General features: G+C 44.1%; 1 protein-coding gene across 2 annotated transcripts in view; it reads left to right on the top strand.

Annotated features, from left to right (window-relative positions):
- Positions 1 to 22,980, top strand: part of LOC129815584 (ephrin type-A receptor 8-like) — a 196,061-nt gene that overhangs the window by 103,899 nt on the left and 69,182 nt on the right. For both annotated transcript variants that reach the window (XM_055869530.1, XM_055869529.1), the window contains exons 3-4: positions 22,287 to 22,484; positions 22,641 to 22,790. In XM_055869530.1, the coding sequence (XP_055725505.1) occupies positions 22,287 to 22,484; positions 22,641 to 22,790 (348 nt within the window). The remainder of the gene's footprint in view (positions 1 to 22,286; positions 22,485 to 22,640; positions 22,791 to 22,980) is intronic.

Raw genomic sequence — 22,980 nt, 5'->3', positions numbered from 1 at the left:
GCTGCCACCCCCATGCTTCACGGTTGGGATGGTGTTCTTTGGCTTGCAAGCCTCCACCTTTTTCCTCCAAACATAACGATGGTCATTATGGCCAAACAGTTCTATTTTTGTTTCATCAGACCAGAGGACATTTCTCCAAAAAGTAAGATCTTTGTCCCCATGTGCAATTGCAAACCGTAGTCTGTCTTTTTTTTATAGCGGTTTTGGAGCAGTGGCTTCTTCCTTGCTGAGCGGCCTTTCAGGTTATGTCGATATAGGACTCGTTTTACTGTGGATAAAAAATATTTTTGTACCTGTTTCCTCCAGCATCTTCACAAGGTCCTTTGCTGTTGTTCTGGGATTGATTTGCACTTTTCGCACCAATGTACGTTCATCTCTAGGAGATAGAACGCCTCTCCTTCCTGAGCGGTATGACGGCTGCGTGGTCCCACGGTGTTTATACTTGCGTACTATTGTTTGTACAGATGAACGTGTTACCTTGTATCCGTTTGGAAATTGCTCCCAAGGATGAACCAGACTTGTGGAGGTCTACCATTTTTTTATGAGGTCTTGGCTGATTTCTTTTGGTTTTCCCATGATGTCAAGCAAAGAGGCACTGAGTTTATAGGTAGGCCTTGAAATACATCCACAGGTATCCACAGCCTATCAGAAGCTTCTAAAGCATGACTTCATTTTCTGGAATTTTCCAAGCTGTTTAAAGGCACAGTCAACTTAGTGTATGTAAACCTCTGACCCACTGGAATTGTGATACAGTGAAATAATCTGTCTTTAAACAATTGTTGAAAAAAATGACCTGTGTCATGCACAAAGTAGACGTCCTAACCGACTTGCCAAAACTATAGTTTGTTAACAAGAAATTTGTGGAGTGGTTGAAAAACAAGTTTTAATGACTCCAACCTAAGTGTATGTAAACTTCCGACTTCAACTGTATATGGGGCATACAACAATCTCAGCTCTGTGGATTTTGTTGTGAAGAGACAGAATCAAAAGATCACTTATTCTGGTATTGCCCCTATGTAGCTTGTTTCTGGTCACAGGTTCAGGAATGGTTAAAAATCACATCATGCACTTAAAATTAACCTTACAAATAGCAGTGTTGGGTGATCTGGAAAGCCATAGCCAATCAATAAATAATATAATAATACTCGTAGGAAAGGTTTTAATTTTTAGCTCACAATCTGTGGATAATATATGATTTAAAAGATTAAAAACATCACAGCACAATTGAAAAATATATGACACATGGAAACCAAACAAGGGCTGTAACGCACTTCCTCCTTCTCCTCATCAGAAGAGGAGTAGCATGGATTTGACCAACGTGCAGCGGGTTGTGAATACATCATGAAACTTTATTTACAAGACAAAACTAAACACACGAAGAACACTTGAATATTTTACAAAACAACAAAACGAAGAAGACAGACCTGAACGAGAGTACTTACATAAAACACGAAGAACGCACGGACAGGGAAAACAGACTACACAAATACCGAACAAACGCTACAGTCCCGTGTGGTACACCGACAAGGACACAGGAGACAATCACCCACAAACAAACAGTGAGAACACCCTACCTTAATATGACTCTCAATTAGAGGAAAACGCAAAACACCTGCCTCTAATTAAGAGCCATACCAGGCAACCCAAAACCAACATAGAAACAGAAAACATAGACTGCCCACCCAAAACTCATGCCCTGACCATCACACACATACAAAACAACAGAAAACAGGTCAGGAACGTGACAGAACCCCCCCCTCAAGGTGTGAACGCCGGGCGCACCAGCACAAAGTCCAGGGGAGGGTCTGGGTGGGCATCTGACCACGGTGGTGGCTCAGGCTCCGGACGCTGTCCCCACACCACCATAGTCACTCCCCGCTTCTGTATTCCCCTCCCAATGACCACCCTCCAACTAAAACCACCTAAATGAAGGGGCAGCACCGGGATAAGGGCCAGCACCGGGATAAGGGGCAGCACCGGGATAAGGGGCAGCACCGGGATAAGGGGCGGCACCGGGATAAGGGGCGGCAGGTCCTGGCTGAGGGACTCTGGCAGGTCCTGGCTGAGGGACTCTGGCAGGTCCTGGCTGAGGGACTCTGGCAGGTCCTGGCTGAGGGACTCTGGCAGGTCCGGGCTGAGGGACTCTGGCAGGTCCGGGCTGAGGGACTCTGGCAGGTCCGGGCTGAGGGACTCTGGCAGGTCCGGGCTGAGGGACTCTGGCAGGTCCGGGCTGAGGGACTCTGGCAGGTCCGGGCTGAGGGACTCTGGCAGGTCCGGGCTGAGGGACTCTGGCAGGTCCGGGCTGAGGGACTCTGGCAGGTCCGGGCTGAGGGACAGCTCATGACTGTAGGGCAGCTCATGACTGTAGGGCAGCTCATGACTGTAAGGCAGCTCATGACTGTAAGGCAGCTCATGACTGTAAGGCAGCTCATGACTGTAGGGCAGCTCATGACTGTAAGGCAGCTCATGACTGTAAGGCAGCTCATGACTGTAGGGCAGCTCATGACTGTAGGGCAGCTCATGACTGTAGGGCAGCTCCTGACTGTAGGGCAGCTCCTGACTGTAGGGCAGCTCCTGACTGTAGGGCAGCTCCTGACTGGCTGGCGGCTCTGGCAGCTCCTGACTGGCTGGCGGCTCTGGCAGCTCCTGACTGGCTGGCGGCTCTGGCAGCTCCTGACTGGCTGGCGGCTCTGGCAGCTCCTGACTGGTTGGCGGCTCTGGCAGCTCCTGACTGGCTGGCGGCTCTGGCAGCTCCTGACTGGCTGGCGGCTCTGGCAGCTCCTGACTGGCTGGCGGCTCTGGCAGCTCCTGACTGACGGACGGCTCTAGCGGCTCCTGACTGACGGACGGCTCTAATGGCTCGGGACAGACGGGCTGCTCTAATGGCTCGTGGCAGACGGATGGCTCAGAAGGCGCTGTGCAGACGGATGGCTCAGAAGGCGCTGTGCAGACGGATGGCTCAGAAGGCGCTGTGCAGACGGATGGCTCAGAAGGCGCTGGGCAGACGGATGGCTCAGACGGCGCTGGGCAGACAGATGGCTCAGACGGCGCTGGGCAGACAGATGGCTCAGACGGCGCTGGGCAGACAGATGGCTCAGACGGCGCTGGGCAGACAAATGGCTCAGACGGCGCTGGGCAGATAAATGGCTCAGACGGCGCTGGACAGACAGATGGCTCAGACGGCGCTGGGCAGACAGATGGCTCAGACGGCGCTGGGCAGACAGGCAGTGCAGAAGGCGTTGGGCAGACGGCCGACTCTGCCCTGCTGAGGCGCACAGTAGGCCTGGTGCGTGGTGCCGGAACTGGAGGTACCGGGATGACGGCACGCACCTCAAGGCTAGTGCGGGGAGCAGGAACAGGGCACACTGACCTCTCGAAGAGCACTATAGGCCTGGTGCGTGGTACCGGAACTGGAGGTACCGGGCTGAGGGCACGCACCTCAGGGCGAGTGCGGGGAGAAGGAACAGTGCGTACAGGGCTCTGGAGACGCACAGATGGCTTAGTGCGTGGTGCCGGAACTGGAGGCACTGGGCTGGAGACACGCACCATAGGGAGAGTGCGTGGAGGAGGAACAGGGCTCTTAAAACGCACTGGAAGCCTGGTGCGTGGTGTAGGCACTGGTGGTACTGGGCTGGGGCGAGGAGGTAGCGCCGGAAATACCGGACCGTGTAGGCGTACTGGCTCCCTTGAGCACTGAGCCTGCCCAACCTTACCTGGTTGCATGCTCCCCGTAGCCCGTCCAGTGCGGGGAGGTGGAATAACCCGCACCGGGCTATGTAGGCGAACCGGGGACACCATGCGTAAGGCTGGTGCCATGTAAGCCGGCCCAAGGAGACGTACTGGTGGCCAGATATGTAGAGCCGGCTTCATGGCACTTGGCTCAATGCTCAAACTAGCTCTACCAGTGCGTGGAGGTGGAATAACCCGCACCGGGCTATGTACACGTACAGGAGACACCGTGCGCTCTACTGCGTAACACGGTGTCTGCCCGTACTCCCGCTCTCCACGGTTAGCCTGGGAAGTGGGCGCAGGTCTCCTACCTGCCCTCGGACCACTACCTCTTAGCCCCCCCCAAGAAATTGTTGGGTAGTACTCACGGGCTTTTCGGGCTTCCGTGCTAGACGTGTCCCCTCATAATGCCGGTTCCTCTCTCCGGTCTCCTCCGCTCTCCGAGCTGCCTCCCGCTGTTCCCATGGGCGGTGATTCACCTCCACTTTAGCCCATGGTCCCTTTCCTTCCATGATCTCCTCCCAAGACCATAAATCCTGCTTCGTGCGCTGTCGTTGCTGTCCATTAACCCGCTGCTTGATCTGGGTTTGGTGGGTGATTCTGTAACGCACTTCCTCCTTCTCCTCATCAGAAGAGGAGTAGCATGGATTTGACCAACGTGCAGCGGGTTGTGAATACATCATGAAACTTTATTTACAAGACAAAACTAAACACACGAAGAACACTTGAATATTTTACAAAACAACAAAACGAAGAAGACAGACCTGAACGAGAGTACTTACATAAAACACGAAGAACGCACGGACAGGGAAAACAGACTACACAAATACCGAACAAACGCTACAGTCCCGTGTGGTACACCGACAAGGACACAGGAGACAATCACCCACAGACAAACAGTGAGAACACCCTACCTTAATATGACTCTCAATTAGAGGAAAACGCAAAACACCTGCCTCTAATTAAGAGCCATACCAGGCAACCCAAAACCAACATAGAAACAGAAAACATAGACTGCCCACCCAAAACTCACGCCCTGACCATCACACACATACAAAACAACAGAAAACAAGTCAGGAACTTGACAAGGGCGGTCTATGGTGTTAGGTGGGATGGGCTGAGTGACTGAGTGTTGGGATTGAAGAGTTTGTTTGGTTATGTATTGTTGTTATATTTAAAAGTACCATGTATGTGTAACATGTATGTCTATGTAGCAAAAAATCTGTGAAAAAAACTAAGATATTTGTCCTCTGAAGAGTGGTTAAATGTTTTTAAATATATCTTTTTAAATTATGACTGCAAGAGCACAGCGTAGAATGCTCAATGAGGTGAAGAGTCCTAGAGTGTCAGCTAAAGACTTGCAGAAATCTCTGGAACATGCATCACTGTTGACGAGTCTACGATACGTAAAACACTAAACAAGAATGGTGTTCATGGGAGGACACCACGGAAGAAGCCACTGCTCTCCAAAAAAACATTGCTGCACGTCTGAAGTTTGCAAAAGTGCACCGGGATGTTCCACAGCGCTTCTGGCAAAATATTCTGTGGACAGATGAAAATACAGTTGAGTTGTTTGGAAGGAACACACAACACTATGTGTGGAGAAAAAAAGGCACAACACACCAACATCAAAACCTTATCCCAGCTGTAAAGTATGGTGGAGGGAGCATAATGGTTTGGGGCTGCTTTGCTGCCTCAGGGCCTGGATATTGAGGGCCTATCATTGATGGAAAAATACATTTCCAGTTGATCAAGACCTTTTGCAGGAGAATGTTAGGCTATCTGTCCACCAATTGAAGCTCAGCAGAAGTTGGGTGATGCAACAGGACAATGACCCACACCACAGAATAAGTAAATCAACAACAGAATGGTTTCAACAGAAGAAAATACACCTTCTGGAGTGGCCCAGTCAGAGTCCTGACCTCAACCTGATTGAGCTGCTGTGGCATGACCTCAAGCAACCGGTTCACACCAGACATCCCAAGAATATTGCTGAACTGAAATAGTTTTGTAAAGAGGAATGGTCCAATTCCCCTTGACCGTTGTGCAGGTCTGATTCGCAACTACAGAAAACGTTTGGTTGAGATTAATGCTGCCAAAAGAGGGTCAACCAGTTATAAAATCCAAGGGTTCACATACTTTATCCACCCTGCACTGTGAATGTTTACACGGTGTGTTCAATAAAGACATGAAAACATTTCATTTTTTTGTGAGTTATTAGTTTAAGCAGACTGTGTTTGTCTGTTGTGACCTAGATGAAGATCAGATCAAATTGTATGACCAATTTATGCAGAACTCCAGGTATTTCCAAAGGGTTCACATACTTTTTTGCCACTATGTAAATGTGATATTTCAGTTTGTTTGTTTTGATCAATTCTTCCATTCATTAGTTTAACCTGTTTGGCGTGCAAGCCCGACGTCGGTACATTTATGACAACAGCCACTTCAAGTGCAGGGCGCGAAATTCAAAAGATATAGTTTTTTAAATATTTAACTTTCACACATTAACAAGTCCAATACAGCATATGAAAGGTACACATCTCGTGAATCCAGCCAACATGTCCGATTTTTAAAATGTTTTACAGGGAAGACAAAATATGTAAATCTATTAGCTAACCACGTTAGCAAAAGACTCCACTTTTATTACTCCATCAGTTTTTGACTCCATCAGTAGCTATCACAAATTCGGCAAAATAAAGATATAAATAGCCACTAACCAAGAAACAACCTCATCAGATGACAGTCTGATAACATATTTATTGTATAGCATATGTTTTTTTTCGAAAAATGTGCATATTTCAGGTATAAATCATAGTTTACATTGCAGCTACAGTCAGAAATTGCACCGAAAGCAGACAGAAAAATTACAGACACCAACGCCAAATAACTAAATACTCATCATAAAACATTTCTGAAAAATACATAGTGTACAGCAATTAAAAGACAGGCATCTTGTGATTCCAGACAATATTTCCGATTTATCAAGTGTTTTACTGCGAAAACACAATATAGCGTTATATTAGCGTAGCCACAATAGCCAGAAACACCTGGGTGCCGACGACCAGTTCACATGCACGACAGATATTAGAAATAGCATCATAAAATGTTTCTTACTTTTGGTGATCTTCCGTCAGAATGTTGGACAACGTGTCCTTTGTCCAGAACAGTCGTTGTTTGGATCTGGAACGGCAAATTTCCCTCTTGATTTAGCATGGGCACTTGCCAAGTGGCACGGATCTCTCCAACGTCAACAAAGTCAGAGAACGGAACACGGCAAAAGTCCCGAAAATAATTCAATAATCTGATTAAACTATATTGAAAAAACATACTTTACGATGATATGGTCACATGTATCAAATAAAATCTAAACCGGAGATGTTAGTCGTCCATAACGACAGCTAAACAGAAGGCAAATCCATGTCCTCTTTCGCGCGCTCCAGAAACAGGAAATGGACGGTCACGTCATACAAAGAGCTATAATTCCACCTCAGACCAAGATAGACACAAAATTTCTTCTCTCACCGCCTCTTGACAACCAGGGGAAGGTGTATGAAGTGTACGTAGACTCTTACGTTCATTGCCCATGTATAGGCATGAAGTTGAACAGAGCATCGATTTCTGACATTCCACTTCCTGGTCAGGAAATGTGCTGCAGAAGGAGTTCTGTTTCACTCAGAGAAATAATTCAAACGGTTTTAGAAACTAGAGAGTGTTTTCTATCCAATAGTAATAATATTATGCATATTGTACGAGCAAAAATTGAGTACGAGGCCGTTTGAAATGGGCACGATTTAACTGGCTACTCAATACTGCCCCTTGCAGCCATAAGAAGTTAAACTAGTATTGGGTTACCTTCAGACAGGGCTCGTACATCAAAATGAAAGAACACCATCATATTCGTGAGATTCATCTTGTGATCATATTAGCCAAACCGTTCTGACGTTACAGAGAATTTTGTGAAAAGACAGATTTTCAGGATGTCTCATGGTCTGACAAACATCGCTGTAGCTCGACCACCTTCCACCGCAGATGCGGAAGGCCGACATAGGCAGATGTGGTGGATTCAGACGCAGCCCATGCAAACATATCTCTAGCTTAAACTGAGGGATTTTGATGGGGACTTTTTCAACTATTTTACTTAGAATCTTTTGCCCTTAAAAGCTATTCAGTTTTAGAAGGCTCTCAGTCATGACCATAGCAATGGTTAGCAGAGGCCTCTCTACCACACTTCTCTGCACTCAAGACTTTAGAAAAGACTGGGTAATATAAAAATTGGAGGTATAATCAAAATGTACTGGATCATTTGCAGTGATAGATTTGACCGATGTGAGGATTTATGTTGGTATTCCTTAAATTTTCTGTGTATGTGTGACTGTGTGCACATCCCTGTAGTGACACGTTTTATTGTGAGGCCTCTCACAGTGCGTGTGTGTGTGTGGAAAAGAGTCATATAAATATTAGAGGCAAACTGCCGGGATGGAGGGACAGAAAAAGAAGACTAGGCAGAAAATGTATAGTATGGGAATGTGTGTGTGTGTGCACGTGGTGTGTGTTGGCAGTAGTGGTAAGCAGCCAGATCAGTCTAGATCCACTTCAAAATCCTGCATCTGTCCAGGTACACAAGACGTCGGGAGATGCCTTGAAAACCAGCTAGGGCATGTGGACGGGGATGGCGGATGGACGTAAGCCGCAAGGGCCTGCTCCGAGGGTCAATTGTTCAATCCCAGTCTTATTTTTTACCGTATCCTAAACCTTAACCCTTAACCATTCTGAATTAATGGCTAAATCTCACTGTGGAGTTGTTGTTTTTAACCCTATCCCAAACCTTAAGTTAACTAATAACTAATTAAAGCCTAAATGTAACCAGCCACGAGGTGTCGGCAACAGCAGCAGAGCAACCCAGGGATGCAGCCGCAGCAGGAGGAGCAACCCAGGGTGTCCAAAACACCTAGAAATGTGATGTTTGGATGAACTTCGAAATCTGACATTTGGAGAAACATGGACAAAAGTCATAATCTAAAGTCAAATTGGTGAAACCGTGAGATCTTGTTGCGGTGAGTGGCTGAGCTCTGGTAGCAGTGCCCTTGTGGAGGAAAGGACTCCCCTATGGGGTCTGTGATAAACGGGTGTCATGACAGTTTCTGTCCCGAGAAGCAGACTGATAGGCCCCTACACATACACACACACACACACACACACACACACACACACACACACACACACACACACACACACACACACACACACACACACACACACACACACACACACACACACACACACACACACACGCACGCACGCACGCACGCACGCACACACACACACACACACAGGCTCACATACAGACAACACTATGGTCATTTTGCCACTCTGACATTTTGCAGTGTATGAAATGTGCCACCCCAGCAACACCAGTTTTCTATAATGTATTTTCTTTGCTTCAGAAACACTCTGATGAAGAGGGTGAAAGACATATGGACAGAGAGTGCCCAGCAAACCAAAATCTTTTCTGCGAAGGTTCTCAGAACATTTGTTAGTTCGTGGCAAATATTTGCATAACACAAAAAAAATATTATAGAATGTTTGTATAAAATATTCATCTGATGTTACAAGAACGTTCCTAGAACACATTTCATTTGTTAATTTCTTCCTGCTGCTCATCAAGTGTGAAATCCTGGACAGGCCTAGCGAGAGAGAAATCATACCGATGTGTGTGTGAGCATCAGCTAGAGATGAAGGGAAGGAAAGGGGGAGTATAGAGAGAGGGGATGGAGAAGACGTTTAGGTTTCTTGTGAATGTTCCAAAGCTTATGGCTGACTGTGTGTCCAGGAAATAAAGCATAGAATATGTGTAGAATAGGCAAAGTGTGAACACTGTCTTACACTTCTGCAGAGAGAGGATGGGAATGGTTGGTGTTCAGTATAGGCTACATACCTGTGGAAAGAGGATAGCCAGATATATTCTCAGAATGGAGATATCAAGTAAATTGCAGACTGGGCATAATATCTATTGACAAGAGAGAGGTGTTGAAATAGATTTTATCTGGACTGACCGATGAGACATATGAAATAGACTGCTAATTAGCCCTGTGTGTGTGTGTATAACAGATTAAGAGGTCTTTATTAGCACCCCTAGCTCTCCCCACTGTCTGCGGCTCGTTTATATGACATGACGGATCACGTCTCCCCATCAGGGGGCCTCCTTCCTTCCAATTTAGTCAGGCAGCACTGAGGATGCCCGTGGGCAGCTCTTGGAACCCCATAGAGCTGCAAATCTCTCTCTCTCTCTCACACACACACACACACACACACACATACACACACACACACACACACAGATGTCAGGAGCCATCAGACAGAGTAGAAAGACTTCATTATCCTGCCGTCCGCCCCTTGTTGGCCATGACAGGTTCATCCACCAGTAGCCTAGAGATGTGATCGATACCGCTGACAGGACCGTGTGTGTGCGTGTATTTGTGTGTGACGGGGGGGTGATAAACGCAGACAGTAGAAACCATGATTTGGATGAGATAATGATGAAACCAAGTGTCAAACTCACCCGCACCCCCTGTCATCACACACGCTGTCAGACACACATACACATACACGAACACGCACGTATAGGCACGCATGCACACACAGAACCCCCCAAGGGTCTTAAGCAGGTGCAGTTGTCACCCATAACGTTGTGTGATTGATAGGACAGTACAGATGGATCCTGTCGGAAAAACAGCTCTGACACAGTCTCAGCACGGACTAGATTCCAGAGAGAGATAAAGATGGAGAGTGAGAGGGATAGAGACCTGAGAGAGAAAGGACATGAACAAATGAAGGGAAGACGTGAGAGAAAAGATTGTATAACTTTAATATAGCTTCCTGAATATGGTGAATACCTGTGTACTAACGTAAACTGTGTTTTTATTCAATCATCCTGTCTGTTTTATAAACCATATAGACTCCATAGAGCAAGATACGGGGTTGGATCATGAGAGCATCAAGGCATAGATTAGTTGATCCATATCTATAGAATACACACACACACACACACAGTTGAAATTGGATCTCAGAATAGACACCAATTACACCTTATAACCCATTGATACCAGACCTGTGCAATTAGCACTCATATTCCTGAAAGGTTATCGCTGTCACCACACTCACCCACATAGACACACAAACGCAGGCACAATGTTGGGCATCCAGATTATTAAGAGATGCTGGGTTCATATCCTGATTGTGTGGTAGAGTGACTGGGTAATGGGTGATATTTTTATTATTATTTAAAAAAAATTGGGCGGGTAGGTAGATCAACTTTAATATTGCAGATTGACTGTAGCTTCCATCAATGTAATTGTCTGCATCATTTCCAATCCCCCGTTAATTGTTTCGTAAATATACAGTGCACTCGGAAAGTATTCAGACTCCTTGACTTTTTCCACATTTTGTTACTTTACAGTCTTATTCTAAACGGATTAAATTGTTTGTTTTCCTCCTCAACCTACACACAATACCCCATAATTACAAAGCAAAAACAGGTTTTTATGAGTATTTGCAAATGTATAAATTAGAAGAAACTGAAATATCACATTTACATAAGTATTCAGATCCTTTGCTATGAGACTCAAAACATAGCTCAGGTGCATCCTGTTTCCATTGATCATCCTTGAGATGTTTCTACAACTTGATTGGAGTCCACATGTGGTAAATTCAATTTATTGGACTTGATTTGGAAAGGCACACACCTGTCTATATAAGGTCCCACAGTTGACAGGGCATGTCATAGCAAAAACCAAGCCATGAGGTCGAAGGAATTGTCTGTAGAGCTCAAAGATATGATTGTGTCGAGGCACAGATCTGGGGATGGGTACCAAAAAATGTCTGCTGCATTGAAGGTGTCGTGTAATATTCTAATCAAGTGAGAGATATTGTCATTTCTTTAAACAATCCTCTTTATTCAATATCGATGAATTATTGCAATAATGAAGCTGTCGACCCCACACTCTTGAGTGTGTTGCCGAGAGCTTAACCTTTACAGACAATGCAGAGATCTTATATAGCTGACACTAAAAATGCTTAGGCATGGTTGGTTCAACCCCTCCCATTGCTTATCGGGACGCAATCGTCCCACCGGCCAATAGCCAGGGAAAATACAGCGTGCCATATTCAAATAAAATTATATAAAAATCAACCTTTCATTAAATCACACATGTAAGATACCAAATTAAAGCTACACTCGTTGTGAATCCAGCCAACATGTCAGATTTCAAAAAGGCTTTTCGGCGAAAGCATAAGATGCTATTATCTGATGATAGCACAACAGTAAACAAAGCAAGTAGCATATTTCAACACTGCAAGCACGACACAAAACGCAGAAATAAAATATAAATCATGCCTTTGACGAAATGCTTTTGTTGGCACTCCAATATGTCCCATAAACATCACAAATGGTCCTTTTGTTCGATTAATTCCGTTGATATATATTTCTTCCAGAAAACCACAGCTTCCAACTTTCGCTACTTCACTATAAAATATATCAAAAGTTACATGTAAACTTTACCAAAACATTTCAAACTACTTTTGTAATAAAACGTTAGGTATTTTTAAACGTTAATAATCAATCAATTTGAAGACGGGATGATCTGTGTTCAATACAAAAAGAAAACAAACTGACGCAACTTTTTTCGTAACGTGCCTCTCTCAAAAAAATTTACTTCATGTGACCCTCATTTACGATAGCCCTACTTCTTCATTACACAAAGGAATAACCTCAACCGATTTCCAAGGACTGGTGACATCCAGTGGAAGTGGTAGGAACTGCAAGAAAGTCCATTAGAAATCTGGTGTCTCTAAGAAACCTCATTGAAAAGACAGTGACATCAAAAAAATAACAATTCTGAATGGTTTGTCCTCAGGGTTTTGCCTGCTACATAAGTTCTGTTATTCTAAGAGACATGATTCAAACAGTTTTAGAAACAGAGTGTTTTCTATCCAAATCTACTAATAATATGCATATCTTATATTTTGGGGATGAGTAGCAGGCAGTTGAATTTTGGCATGCTATTTATCCGAAAGTGAAAATGCTGCCTCCTGCCCTCAATAAGTTAACCTACTGTTCCCTGCTAGGCCATCATTGTAAATGAGAATGTGTTCTTAACTGACTTGCCTAGTTAAATAAAGGTTACATTTAAAAAAATAAATAAATAAAATCTGCACCTGGTGCTGTTTCCCAGATGCAAGAATGAGTAGACACAATAAGGGCTTTGTTCTATTCCTCCAGGCTATCTCGGTTACACCCACCACATCTTGTCTATGGAATGCCAGCTGTAAGGTTTTTATCACCAAGTCATGAATCAATTGTCAGCTCAAGTAAAACCATATTAGGGTGTAGACCATAAAAACACAGCATTAGTTGAACAGAAATGTTGTTAAGTATACAATTGTTAAATGTCAAACAAATCAGGTAAATATGTAATTTTTCTCTCTCAAAAGTCCCCAAGAACACAGTGGTCTCCATCACTCTTAAATGGACTCTTCCTAGAGCCCGGCCAAACTGAGCAATTGGGGGAGAAGGGCCTTGGTCAGGGAGGTGACCAAGAACCCAATAGTCACTCTGACAGAGCTCTAGAGTTCCTCTGTTGATATGGGAGAACTTTTCAGAAGGACAACCATCACTGCAGTACTCCACCAATCAGGCCTTTATGGTAGAGTGGCCAGACGGAAGCCACTACTCAGTAAAAGGCACAAGACAGCCCACGTGGAGTTAGCCAGAAGGCACCTAAAGGACTTTCAGACCATGAGAAACAAGATTCTCTGGTCTGATGAAACCAAGATTGAACTCTTTGGTCTGAATGCCAAGCGTTACGTCTGAAGGAAAACTGGCACCATCCCACCGGTGAAGCATGGTGGCAGCATCATGCTGTGGGGATATTTTCAGCAGCATGCACTGGGAGACTAGTCAGGATCGAGGTAAAGATGAATGGAGCAAAGTATAGAGATCCTTGATTGAAAACCTGCTCCAGAGCGCTCAGGACCTCAGACTGGGGCAAAGGTTCACCTTCCAACAGGACAATGACCCTAAGCACACAGCCAAGACAACCCAGGAGTGGCTTTGGGACAAGTCTCTGAATGTCTTTCAGTGGCCCAGCGAGATCCCGGACTTGAACCCGATCTAACATCTCTGGAGAGACGTGAAAATAGCTGTGCAGCAACGCTCCCCATCGAACCTGACAGAGCTTGAGAGGATCTGCAGAGATAAATGGGAGAAACTACCCAAATATAGGTGTGCCAAGCTTGTAGCATCATACCCAAGAAGACTTGAGGTGCTAAATCAAAGTACTGAGTAAAGGGACTGCAAACATTTCTAAAAATAGTTTTTTGCTTTGTCATTATGGGGTATTGTGTGTAGATTGAGGTGGGAAAACAATTTAATACATTTTAGAATAAGGCTGTAACGTAAGAAAATGTGGACAAAGTCAAGGGTCTAATATTTTCCGAATGCCCAGTATAGCAAAACACCAGTCTCAACGTCAACAGTGAAGAGGCTACTCCGTGATGCTGGCCTTCTAGGCAGAGTTCCTCTGTCCAGGGTGTGTTCTTTTGCCCATCTTAATCTTTTCATTTTATTGGCCAGTCTGAGATGTCTTTTTCTTTGCAACTCTGCCTAGAAGGCCAGCATCCCGGAGTCGCCTCTTCACTGTTGATGTTGAGACTGGTGTTTTGCGGGTACTATTTAATGAAGCTGCCAGTTGAGGACTTGTGAGGCGTCTGTTTCTCAAACTAGACACTCCAATGTACTTGTCCTCCTACTCAGTTGTGCACCCGGGCCTCCAACTCCTCTTAATATTCTGGTTAGGGCCAGTTTGCGCTGTTCTGTGAAGGGAGTAGTACACAGCGTTGTTCGAGATCTTTGGTTTCTTGCCAATTTCTTGCATGGAATAGCCTTCATTTCTTAGAGCAAGAATAGACTGACGAGCTTCAGAAGAAAGTTCTTTGTTTCTGGCCATTTTGAGCCTGCAATCGAACCAACAAATGCTGATGCTCCAGATACTCAACTAGTCTAAAGATAGACAGTTTTATTGCTTCTTTAATCAGAACAACAGTTTTCAGCTGTGCTAACATATTTGCAAAAGGGGTTTTCTAATGATCAATTATCCTTTTAAATGATAAACTTGGATTAGCTAACACAATGTGCCATTGGAACACAGGAGTGATGGTTGCTGATAATTGGCCTCTGTACGCCTTTGTAGATATTCCATTAAAAATCAGCCGTTTCCAGCTACAATAGTCATTTACAACATTAACAATGTCTGCACTGTATTTCTGATCAGTTTGATGTTATTTTAATGGGCAAAAACGTGCTTTTCTTTCAAAAACAAGGACATTTCTAAGTGACCCCAAAACCTTTGAACAGCAGTGTACATTTTACGGTAAAAAAATATTTTACAATAGTTATTTTAGTTATTTTTAGTCCCATCCTTCATCTACCCTCAAATCCTCCCATCTATTTCTGATATCCATCCAGTTTGATTTCTATTTAACATATATTTTGAACTGTGCTGTTTCACAAAAGTTCTGAACCTATATATATTTTACGGACACAGTATATTTTACATTAGTTATCTTGTTGTTATTAGTCCCACCCTTCAGCTCCATACAATCCCTCCCATATACAGTGGGGAGAACAAGCATTTGATACACTGCCGATTCTGCAGGTTTTCCTACTTACAAAGCATGTAGAGGTCTGTCATTTTTATCATAGGTACACTTGCGACGGAATCTAAAACAAAAATCCAGAAAATCACATTGTATGATTTTTAAGTAATTAATTTGCATTTTATTGCATGACATAAGTATTTGATACATCAGAGAAGCAGAACTTAATATTTGGTACAGAAACCTTTGTTTGCAATTAGAGATCATACGTTTCCTGTAGTTCTTGACCAGGTTTGCACACACTGCAGCAGGGAGTTTGGCCCACTCCTCCATACAGACCTTCTCCAGATCCTTCAGGTTTTGGGGCTGTCGCTGGGCAATACGGACTTTCAGCTCCCTCCAAAGATTTTCTATTGGGTTCAGGTCTGGAGACTGGCTAGGACACTCCAGGACCTTGAGATGCTTCTTACGGAGCCACTCCTTAGTTGCCCTGGCTGTGTGTTTCGGGTCGTTGTCATGCTGGAAGACCCAGCCACAACCCATCTTCAATGCTCTTACTGAGGGAAGGAGGTTGTTGGCCAAGATCTCGCGATACATGGGCACATCCATCCTCCCCTCAATACGGTGCAGTCGTCCTGTCCCCTTTGCAGAACAGTTTCCACCTCCATGCTTCACGGTTGTGATAGTGTTCTTGGGGTTGTACTCATCCTTCTTCCTCCAAACACGGCGAGTGGAGTTGAGACCAAAAAGCTCTATTTTTGTCTCATCAGACCACATGACCTTCTCCCATTCCTCCTCTGGATCATCCAGATGGTCATTGGCAAACTTCAGACGGGCCTGGACATGCGCTGGTTTGAGCAGGGGGACCTTGCGTGCGCTGCAGGATTTTAATCCATGACGGCGTAGTGTGTTACTAATGGTTTTCTTTGAGACTGTGGTCCCAGCTCTCTTCAGGTCATTGACCAGGTCCTGCCGTGTAGTTCTGGGCTGATCCCTCACCTTCCTCATGATCATTGATGCCCCACAAGGTGAGATCTTGCATGGAGCCCCAGACCGAGGGTGATTGACCGTCATCTTGAACTTCTTCCATTTTCTAATAATTGTGCTAACAGTTGTTGCCTTCTCACCAAGCTGCTTGCCTATTGTCCTGTAGCCCATCCCAGCCTTGTGCAGGTCCACAATTTTATCCCTGATGTCCTTACACAGCTCTCTGGTCTTGGCCATTGTGGAGAGGTTGGAGTCTGTTTGATTGAGTGTGTGGACAGGTGTCTTTTATACAGGTAACGAGTTCAAACAGGTGCAGTTAATACAGGTAATGAGTGGAGAACATGAGGGCTTCTTAAAAAAAAACTAACAGGTCTGTGAGAGCCGGATTTCTTACTGGTTGGTAGGTGATCGAATACTTATGTCATGCAATAAAATGCAAATGAATTACTTAAAAATCATACAATGTGATTTTCTGGATTTTTGTTTTAGATTCCGTCTCTCACAGTTGAAGTGTACCTATGATAAAAACTACAGACCTCTACATGCTTTGTAAGGGGCGGCAGCGTAGCCTAGTGGTTAGAGCGTTGGACTAGTAACCGGAAGGTTGCAAGTTCAAATCCCCAAGCTGACAAGGTACAAATCTGTCGTTCTGCCCCTGAACAGGCAGTTAACCCACTGTTCCTAGACCGTCATTGAAAATAAGTATTTGTTCTTAACTGACTTGCCTAGTTAAATAAAGGTAAAAAGTAGGAAAATCGGCAGTGTTTCAAATACTTGTTCTCCCCACTGTATCTCTTAACACCATCCACATTGGATTTCTATTTGCCATATATATTTCAACTGTGCTGTGGTGTTTTACAAAAGTTCTGAACCTTTCTGTTCTCATAGTTTCTACAGATTGTAATTTAAAGGTAAACATTTTTGCTTAAAGTATTATTATAATATTGATCGAATGACTATGACTTTTCAAATCACCCAGTAGTGCTATCTGCATTTAGCTCCAGGTACATGTTGGAATTCTTCAGTCATTCCTGGACCTGCGATCAAAAACAAGCTCCATACGGACAGTAACAAAACATTTCTCAATAAAATCTGCAAAATATTCCCACCAATATTAATATGCAGGACTTTAACTTTCAATATAATATATAGACAGCATCATCACCACTGCAAATTCCACAGCACAGCATTCCCTAGTCCCAGTCAGTTTACCACATTCTTTCTTGCTACCTCTTCTCTCACTTTCTCTCTCTATCAGTATTTCTGTCTCTCTGTCTATCTATCCTACTATGTTTCTCTTTCTCTGTTCAAACTGACTCAAAGGGTTCTTCCATGCCATACACTAATCTGAAATGAAATCTCTCTAAGAGCAGAGAGTATTTTTCTCTGTGGTTTCTTTCCTCTATTATGGAATGGATGAGTTTCTGCATGCTGTGGGAGCTTTGATGGGACTGAGCAGGATCGTGTTAGGATTGGTCTTTGGGTGACATAGGTACTAAATCTGACTCTACACTGTCAACAATCTCATGTTGTTTTTATGGTAACTTACTGGCAGCCAGTTACCTGCAAGTTACTATAAATAAAGGTACAGTATGTTATCGTAAATTCCAAATAAACTTTATTTTAACAGTACATTACTGTAAACTTGCATTGGAATTTGTTTTATATGGAATTCATGGTACCATACTATATATACCATTTTTACAGTAGCTTACAGGTAACTAACTGGCTGCCAATAAATTACGTTAAAAACAACAGGATTCTTTTGCAGTGTACTCCTGCCTCATCCAGTATGAGGGGAGAGGGGTGTTATAGACAGCCGGAAATTGTTGTGTGAAACTTATGCACCATGTTCACTCTCTTTCTGACAGTGTATGTAGTTGCTCATTGTCCTTCTGACAAGCTGTTATGCTCTCTGTCGCTCTCTGTCGCTCTGTCTCTCTGTCTCCCATTCTTCTTGGTGCATACTATGTATCTCTACCAGTACTGGTGGTCTGTTAGGCAGAGGATGTATTAGATCTCATCAGGGCTTTGTATGCGTTGGTTACCGCTTATTTCTTTTTCTCAGTCACTTAGACAACACAAGCCCAGCTCTTTGTACTTAAAGGGATTCTTTCACTTCAATGGACATGTTAAATGACTTGGAAATTGAATAAAACGGTAACACTTTACTTGACACCCAGTGTCAAAACACGTTGTGACAGGGTCATAAACATGTCATAATATGTCATAACAGCTGACATAACTTGTCATAACCCAAGCCTTAAACAGCTTGGAAAATTCCAGAAAATTATGTCATGGCTTTAGAAGCTTCTGATAGGCTAATTGACATCATTAGAGTCAATTGGAGGTGTACCTGTGGATGTATTTCAAGGCCTACCTTCAAACTCAGTGCCTCTTTGTTTTTAGATTTTCCCACAATGTCAAGCAATGTTGACCTTCACAAGTCTGGTTCATCCTTGGGAGCAATTTCCAAACGCATGAAGGTACCACGTTCATCTGTACAAACAATAGTACACAAGTACAAACCATGGGACCATGCAGCCGTCACACCGCTCAGGAAGGAGACGCGTTCGGTCTCCTAGAGATGAATGTACTTTGGTGCGAAAAGTGCAAATCAATACCAGAACAACAGCAAAGGACCTTGTGAAGATGCTGGAGGAAACAGGTACAAAAGTATCTATATCCATAGTAAAACGAGTCCAATATCGACATAACCTGAAAGGCCGCTCAGCAAGGAAGAAGCCACTGCTCCAAAACTGTCATTAAAAAATCCAGACTACGTTTTGGAACTGCACATGGGGACAGAGATTGTAATTTTTTGAGAAATGTCCTCTGGTCTGATGAAACAAAAATAGAACTGTTTGGTCATAATGACCATTGTTAAGTTTGGAGGAAAAAGGTGAATGTTTGCAAGCCAAAGAACACCATCCCAACCGCAAAGCACGGGGGTGGCAACATCATGTTGTGGGGTGCTTTGCTGCAGGAGGGACTGGTACACTTCACAAAATAGATAGCATCATGAGGCAGGAAAATGATGTGGATATATTGAAGCAACATCCCAAGACATCAGTCAGGAAGTTAAAGCTTGGTCGCAAATGGGTCTTCCACATGGACAATGACCCCAAGCATACTTCCAAAGTTGTGGCAAAATGGCTTAAGGACAACAAGTCAAGGTATTGGTGGCCATCACAAAGCCCTGATCTCAGTCCTATAGAACATTTGTGGGCAAAACTGAAAAAATGTGTGCGAGCAAAGAGGCCTACAAACCTGACTCAGTTACACCAGCTCTGTCAGGAGGAATGGGCCAAGATTCACCCAACTTATTGTGGGAAGCTTGTGGAAGGCTACCCAAAACGTTTGACCCAAGTTGAACAATTTAAAGGCAATGCTACCGAATACTAATTGAGTGTATGTAAACTTCTGACCCACTGGGAATGTGATGAAATAAATAAAAACTGAAACAAATCCTTCTCTGTACTATTATTTGACATTTCACATTCTTAAAATAAAGTGGTGATTCTAACTGACCGAAGACAGGGAATTTTTACTAGGATTAAATGTCAGGAATTGTGAAAAGCTGGGTTTAACCAAAATACATTTAAGGTGTATGTAAACTTCTGACTTCAACTGTATATGTATTTCTGTGGCCTCGTTCATATTTAATATGTGTGTGTGTGTATGCGATGTTTGAGTGTGTGTGCATACGTGCGCGCACGCATGTGTTAGTGTGAATGGGACAACTGTGTTGTCTGTGATTGCCACATCTGATGAATCCTGATTGGAGATTGTCTGGGTTGGCAGGCAGGAAACAGATGTGCAATGTACAGCCCAATTAATTCCCCTCTCCCTCTCTCTCTTGCTCACACACACATACACACACACACAGCCACATGTCTCTGTGGCCGTTTATATGTGTTGTCGGGGCGATAGAGTCATATCATCTCCATGTCACCCAGGCATACAAAGAAACACTCCTTGGATCCCTCAGTAGAGCTGACAGCAGCCAGTCAATCACTTTAACCTTTTATCCTACTGTCACAACACATTGAAATTCCATCTCATATACCATACGGATCATAATCTAGTCAAATCACCAGCTCTCAAGTCTCTCAAATGTGCCAAGGAACCGCATCAGGTGTGCCTGATTCATTATGTGAAAATGTCCTCTGACAGGAATATTACTGGAGAGGAAATGTTAGTTTCCCATTAAAGATGAGAGTGGGAAAGAAGATGTTGATGGGAAGGTGGGGTAATGAGAGGCTAATTAAAGCAGGGCTTCATGAGTTCAAGGACAATTTCAATTTAGCAGATAAAGATGAGAGGATGAGCGGTTGACACGGGTGAGACGTCCAAGATCTTAATTACTGCACTGTTTCTGTCTCGTGGGGAGGGGGAGGGGGGAGGAGAGGTGGTGGGTCTCTTTGTGAAACTTCGTCTTAGCTGGGGCCAAGTTCAGTTGGCTCCGGCCAAAAGCTCTTCCCAGGTCATCTCTTTCCATTTCAATAACCCAGACACTCACATAATGCATTTAGCTCAGGAGGAACCCACTAAGCCCCAAGGATGGATACATACAGGTACAGACAGACAGACAGACAGACAGACAGACAGACACACAGACACACAGACACACAGACACACAGACACACACAGACACACACACACACACACACACACACACACACACACACACACACACACACACACACACACACACACACACACACACACACACACACACACACACACACACACACACACACACACACACACACACACACACACACACACACAGAGACAGACAGACAGACAGACAGACAGACAGACAGACAGACAGACAGACAGACAGACAGACACCTACACACAGGCACGCATGCACACAATCTCTCTCTTTTGCTCTTTCTCTCTCCCTCTCTCTTTTATTCCCTACACTACACTGCTCAGTGAAAATAATCATTTTTGATAACCATTGAGGAATTCTATCAAATAGGGTTAAAGCTGCCTCAGCAACCTCATTGCCAATTACTATATTTGACCTGAGTTCTACATCAGTAGAATCACTTGAAAGTTGTGGAGTTTTAATACATTTAAATGTGGACTAGGAATAGTACTTCTTGTCTAGCAATGAGTGTTTGTTTGTGGTTATGTGTGTGTGAGTCCACTATTCCTGGTCACGGCTGGATGGGGGGGATCATATAAAGGTCATCTATAGAAGTGAAGACTTCTTCCTCAAGGAAAAAGTTGAAGTGTAGCCAATGCTTATATTCCCTCTAGACAGCTGGGCTAATCACAGCGCACTCATAAAGTTCTCAGCATTACAACAAGACAGCAGTAACACAAACACACAACTTAAACAGTACTGAAGAGAGAATGATGCAATGCTTCAGATATACAATGAAACACACTGCTTGTAGAAGGAACAGACTGGCATACAGCAAGTAATGGGAATCGAGTCGCTTAGAACAGATTTTCAATTGATATGCCTGTCGTATAGAGGTCTGTCTCCAGACACTTGTACACTTGGCAGAATGAATGAAGTCTTTATGCCTGACACATTGAGGGAGTGTGTAACCATACTAAGAGACTAATTAAAGCAGTATTCTGTTGTAAAAGGGGTTATGATCATGTGTATCAGTGGTTATTAATGGGTTTTGTGAATGTAATCATGCTGTTACTGTAGCAGATCTGTATGACTGACCCTATGATGTTACTTGGCTATTTCTGGATTTAGACAAACATTATGTCAGAGCAGTTAAGAAACATATGTGACACCAGATGTATTTTGGAAACCTTGGATATTCAGGACCGTCTCTTTCCCCCTTCCTGACTAACTTTATTCGCTTAACCCTTTCCTCCATTCCATTTTCTATCTCTCTTTTCCCCTTATCCTCCTCCCTCTATCTCTCCATCTCCTGCAGTGGGATGCTATAAATGAGATGGATGAGTATTTCAGTCCCATCCACACGTACCAGGTGTGTAACGTGATGAGTCCCAGTCAGAACAACTGGCTGAGGACAGGCTGGATCCCTCGTGACGGAGCGAGGAGGATCTACATCGAGGTCAAGTTCACCCTCCGGGACTGTAACAGCATGCCTGGAGTCCTGGGAACCTGCAAGGTACAAGGGATCGGAGAGAGTGATTGGGAATGTGGGGCGAGGGAGGACGGGAGGGAGAAAGAGATGAAGATAAGTACGTGTTTTGCTTCAAAGATCAACACAGACTATTGACAGCTCTGTCTTTGATCATTTCTTTGTGTGTGTTATGATGAGCAGGAGACATTTAACCTGTACTACTATGAGTCGGACCGAGCTGTAGGCACGGCCATCAGAGAGACCCAGTTCACCAAGATCGATACCATCGCTGCTGATGAGAGCTTTACTGGAGTGGACCTGGGAGTCAGGAGACTCAAACTCAACACAGAAGTATGCTAACTTATTTGACTTTCATGTTTTGAGTGAGCAGTGTTTCAGCACTGTGCTTCTGCACGGAGTTGTCCATGGTGCTGAAATGGGTGCCTTTCACAGTGCCACCCCTGACATTTGCTCCCATTCCACATTTACTGAAACGTTTTGAGATGGATTATTGTGATGCATTGTCCTTTGTCTCCTCCCA

This window comes from Salvelinus fontinalis, chromosome 18 (assembly GCF_029448725.1).
Source record: "Salvelinus fontinalis isolate EN_2023a chromosome 18, ASM2944872v1, whole genome shotgun sequence".
NCBI lineage: Eukaryota > Metazoa > Chordata > Actinopteri > Salmoniformes > Salmonidae > Salvelinus > Salvelinus fontinalis.
Note: the sequence above shows the minus strand (reverse complement) of the source record. Positions and strands in the feature narration are given on the sequence as shown.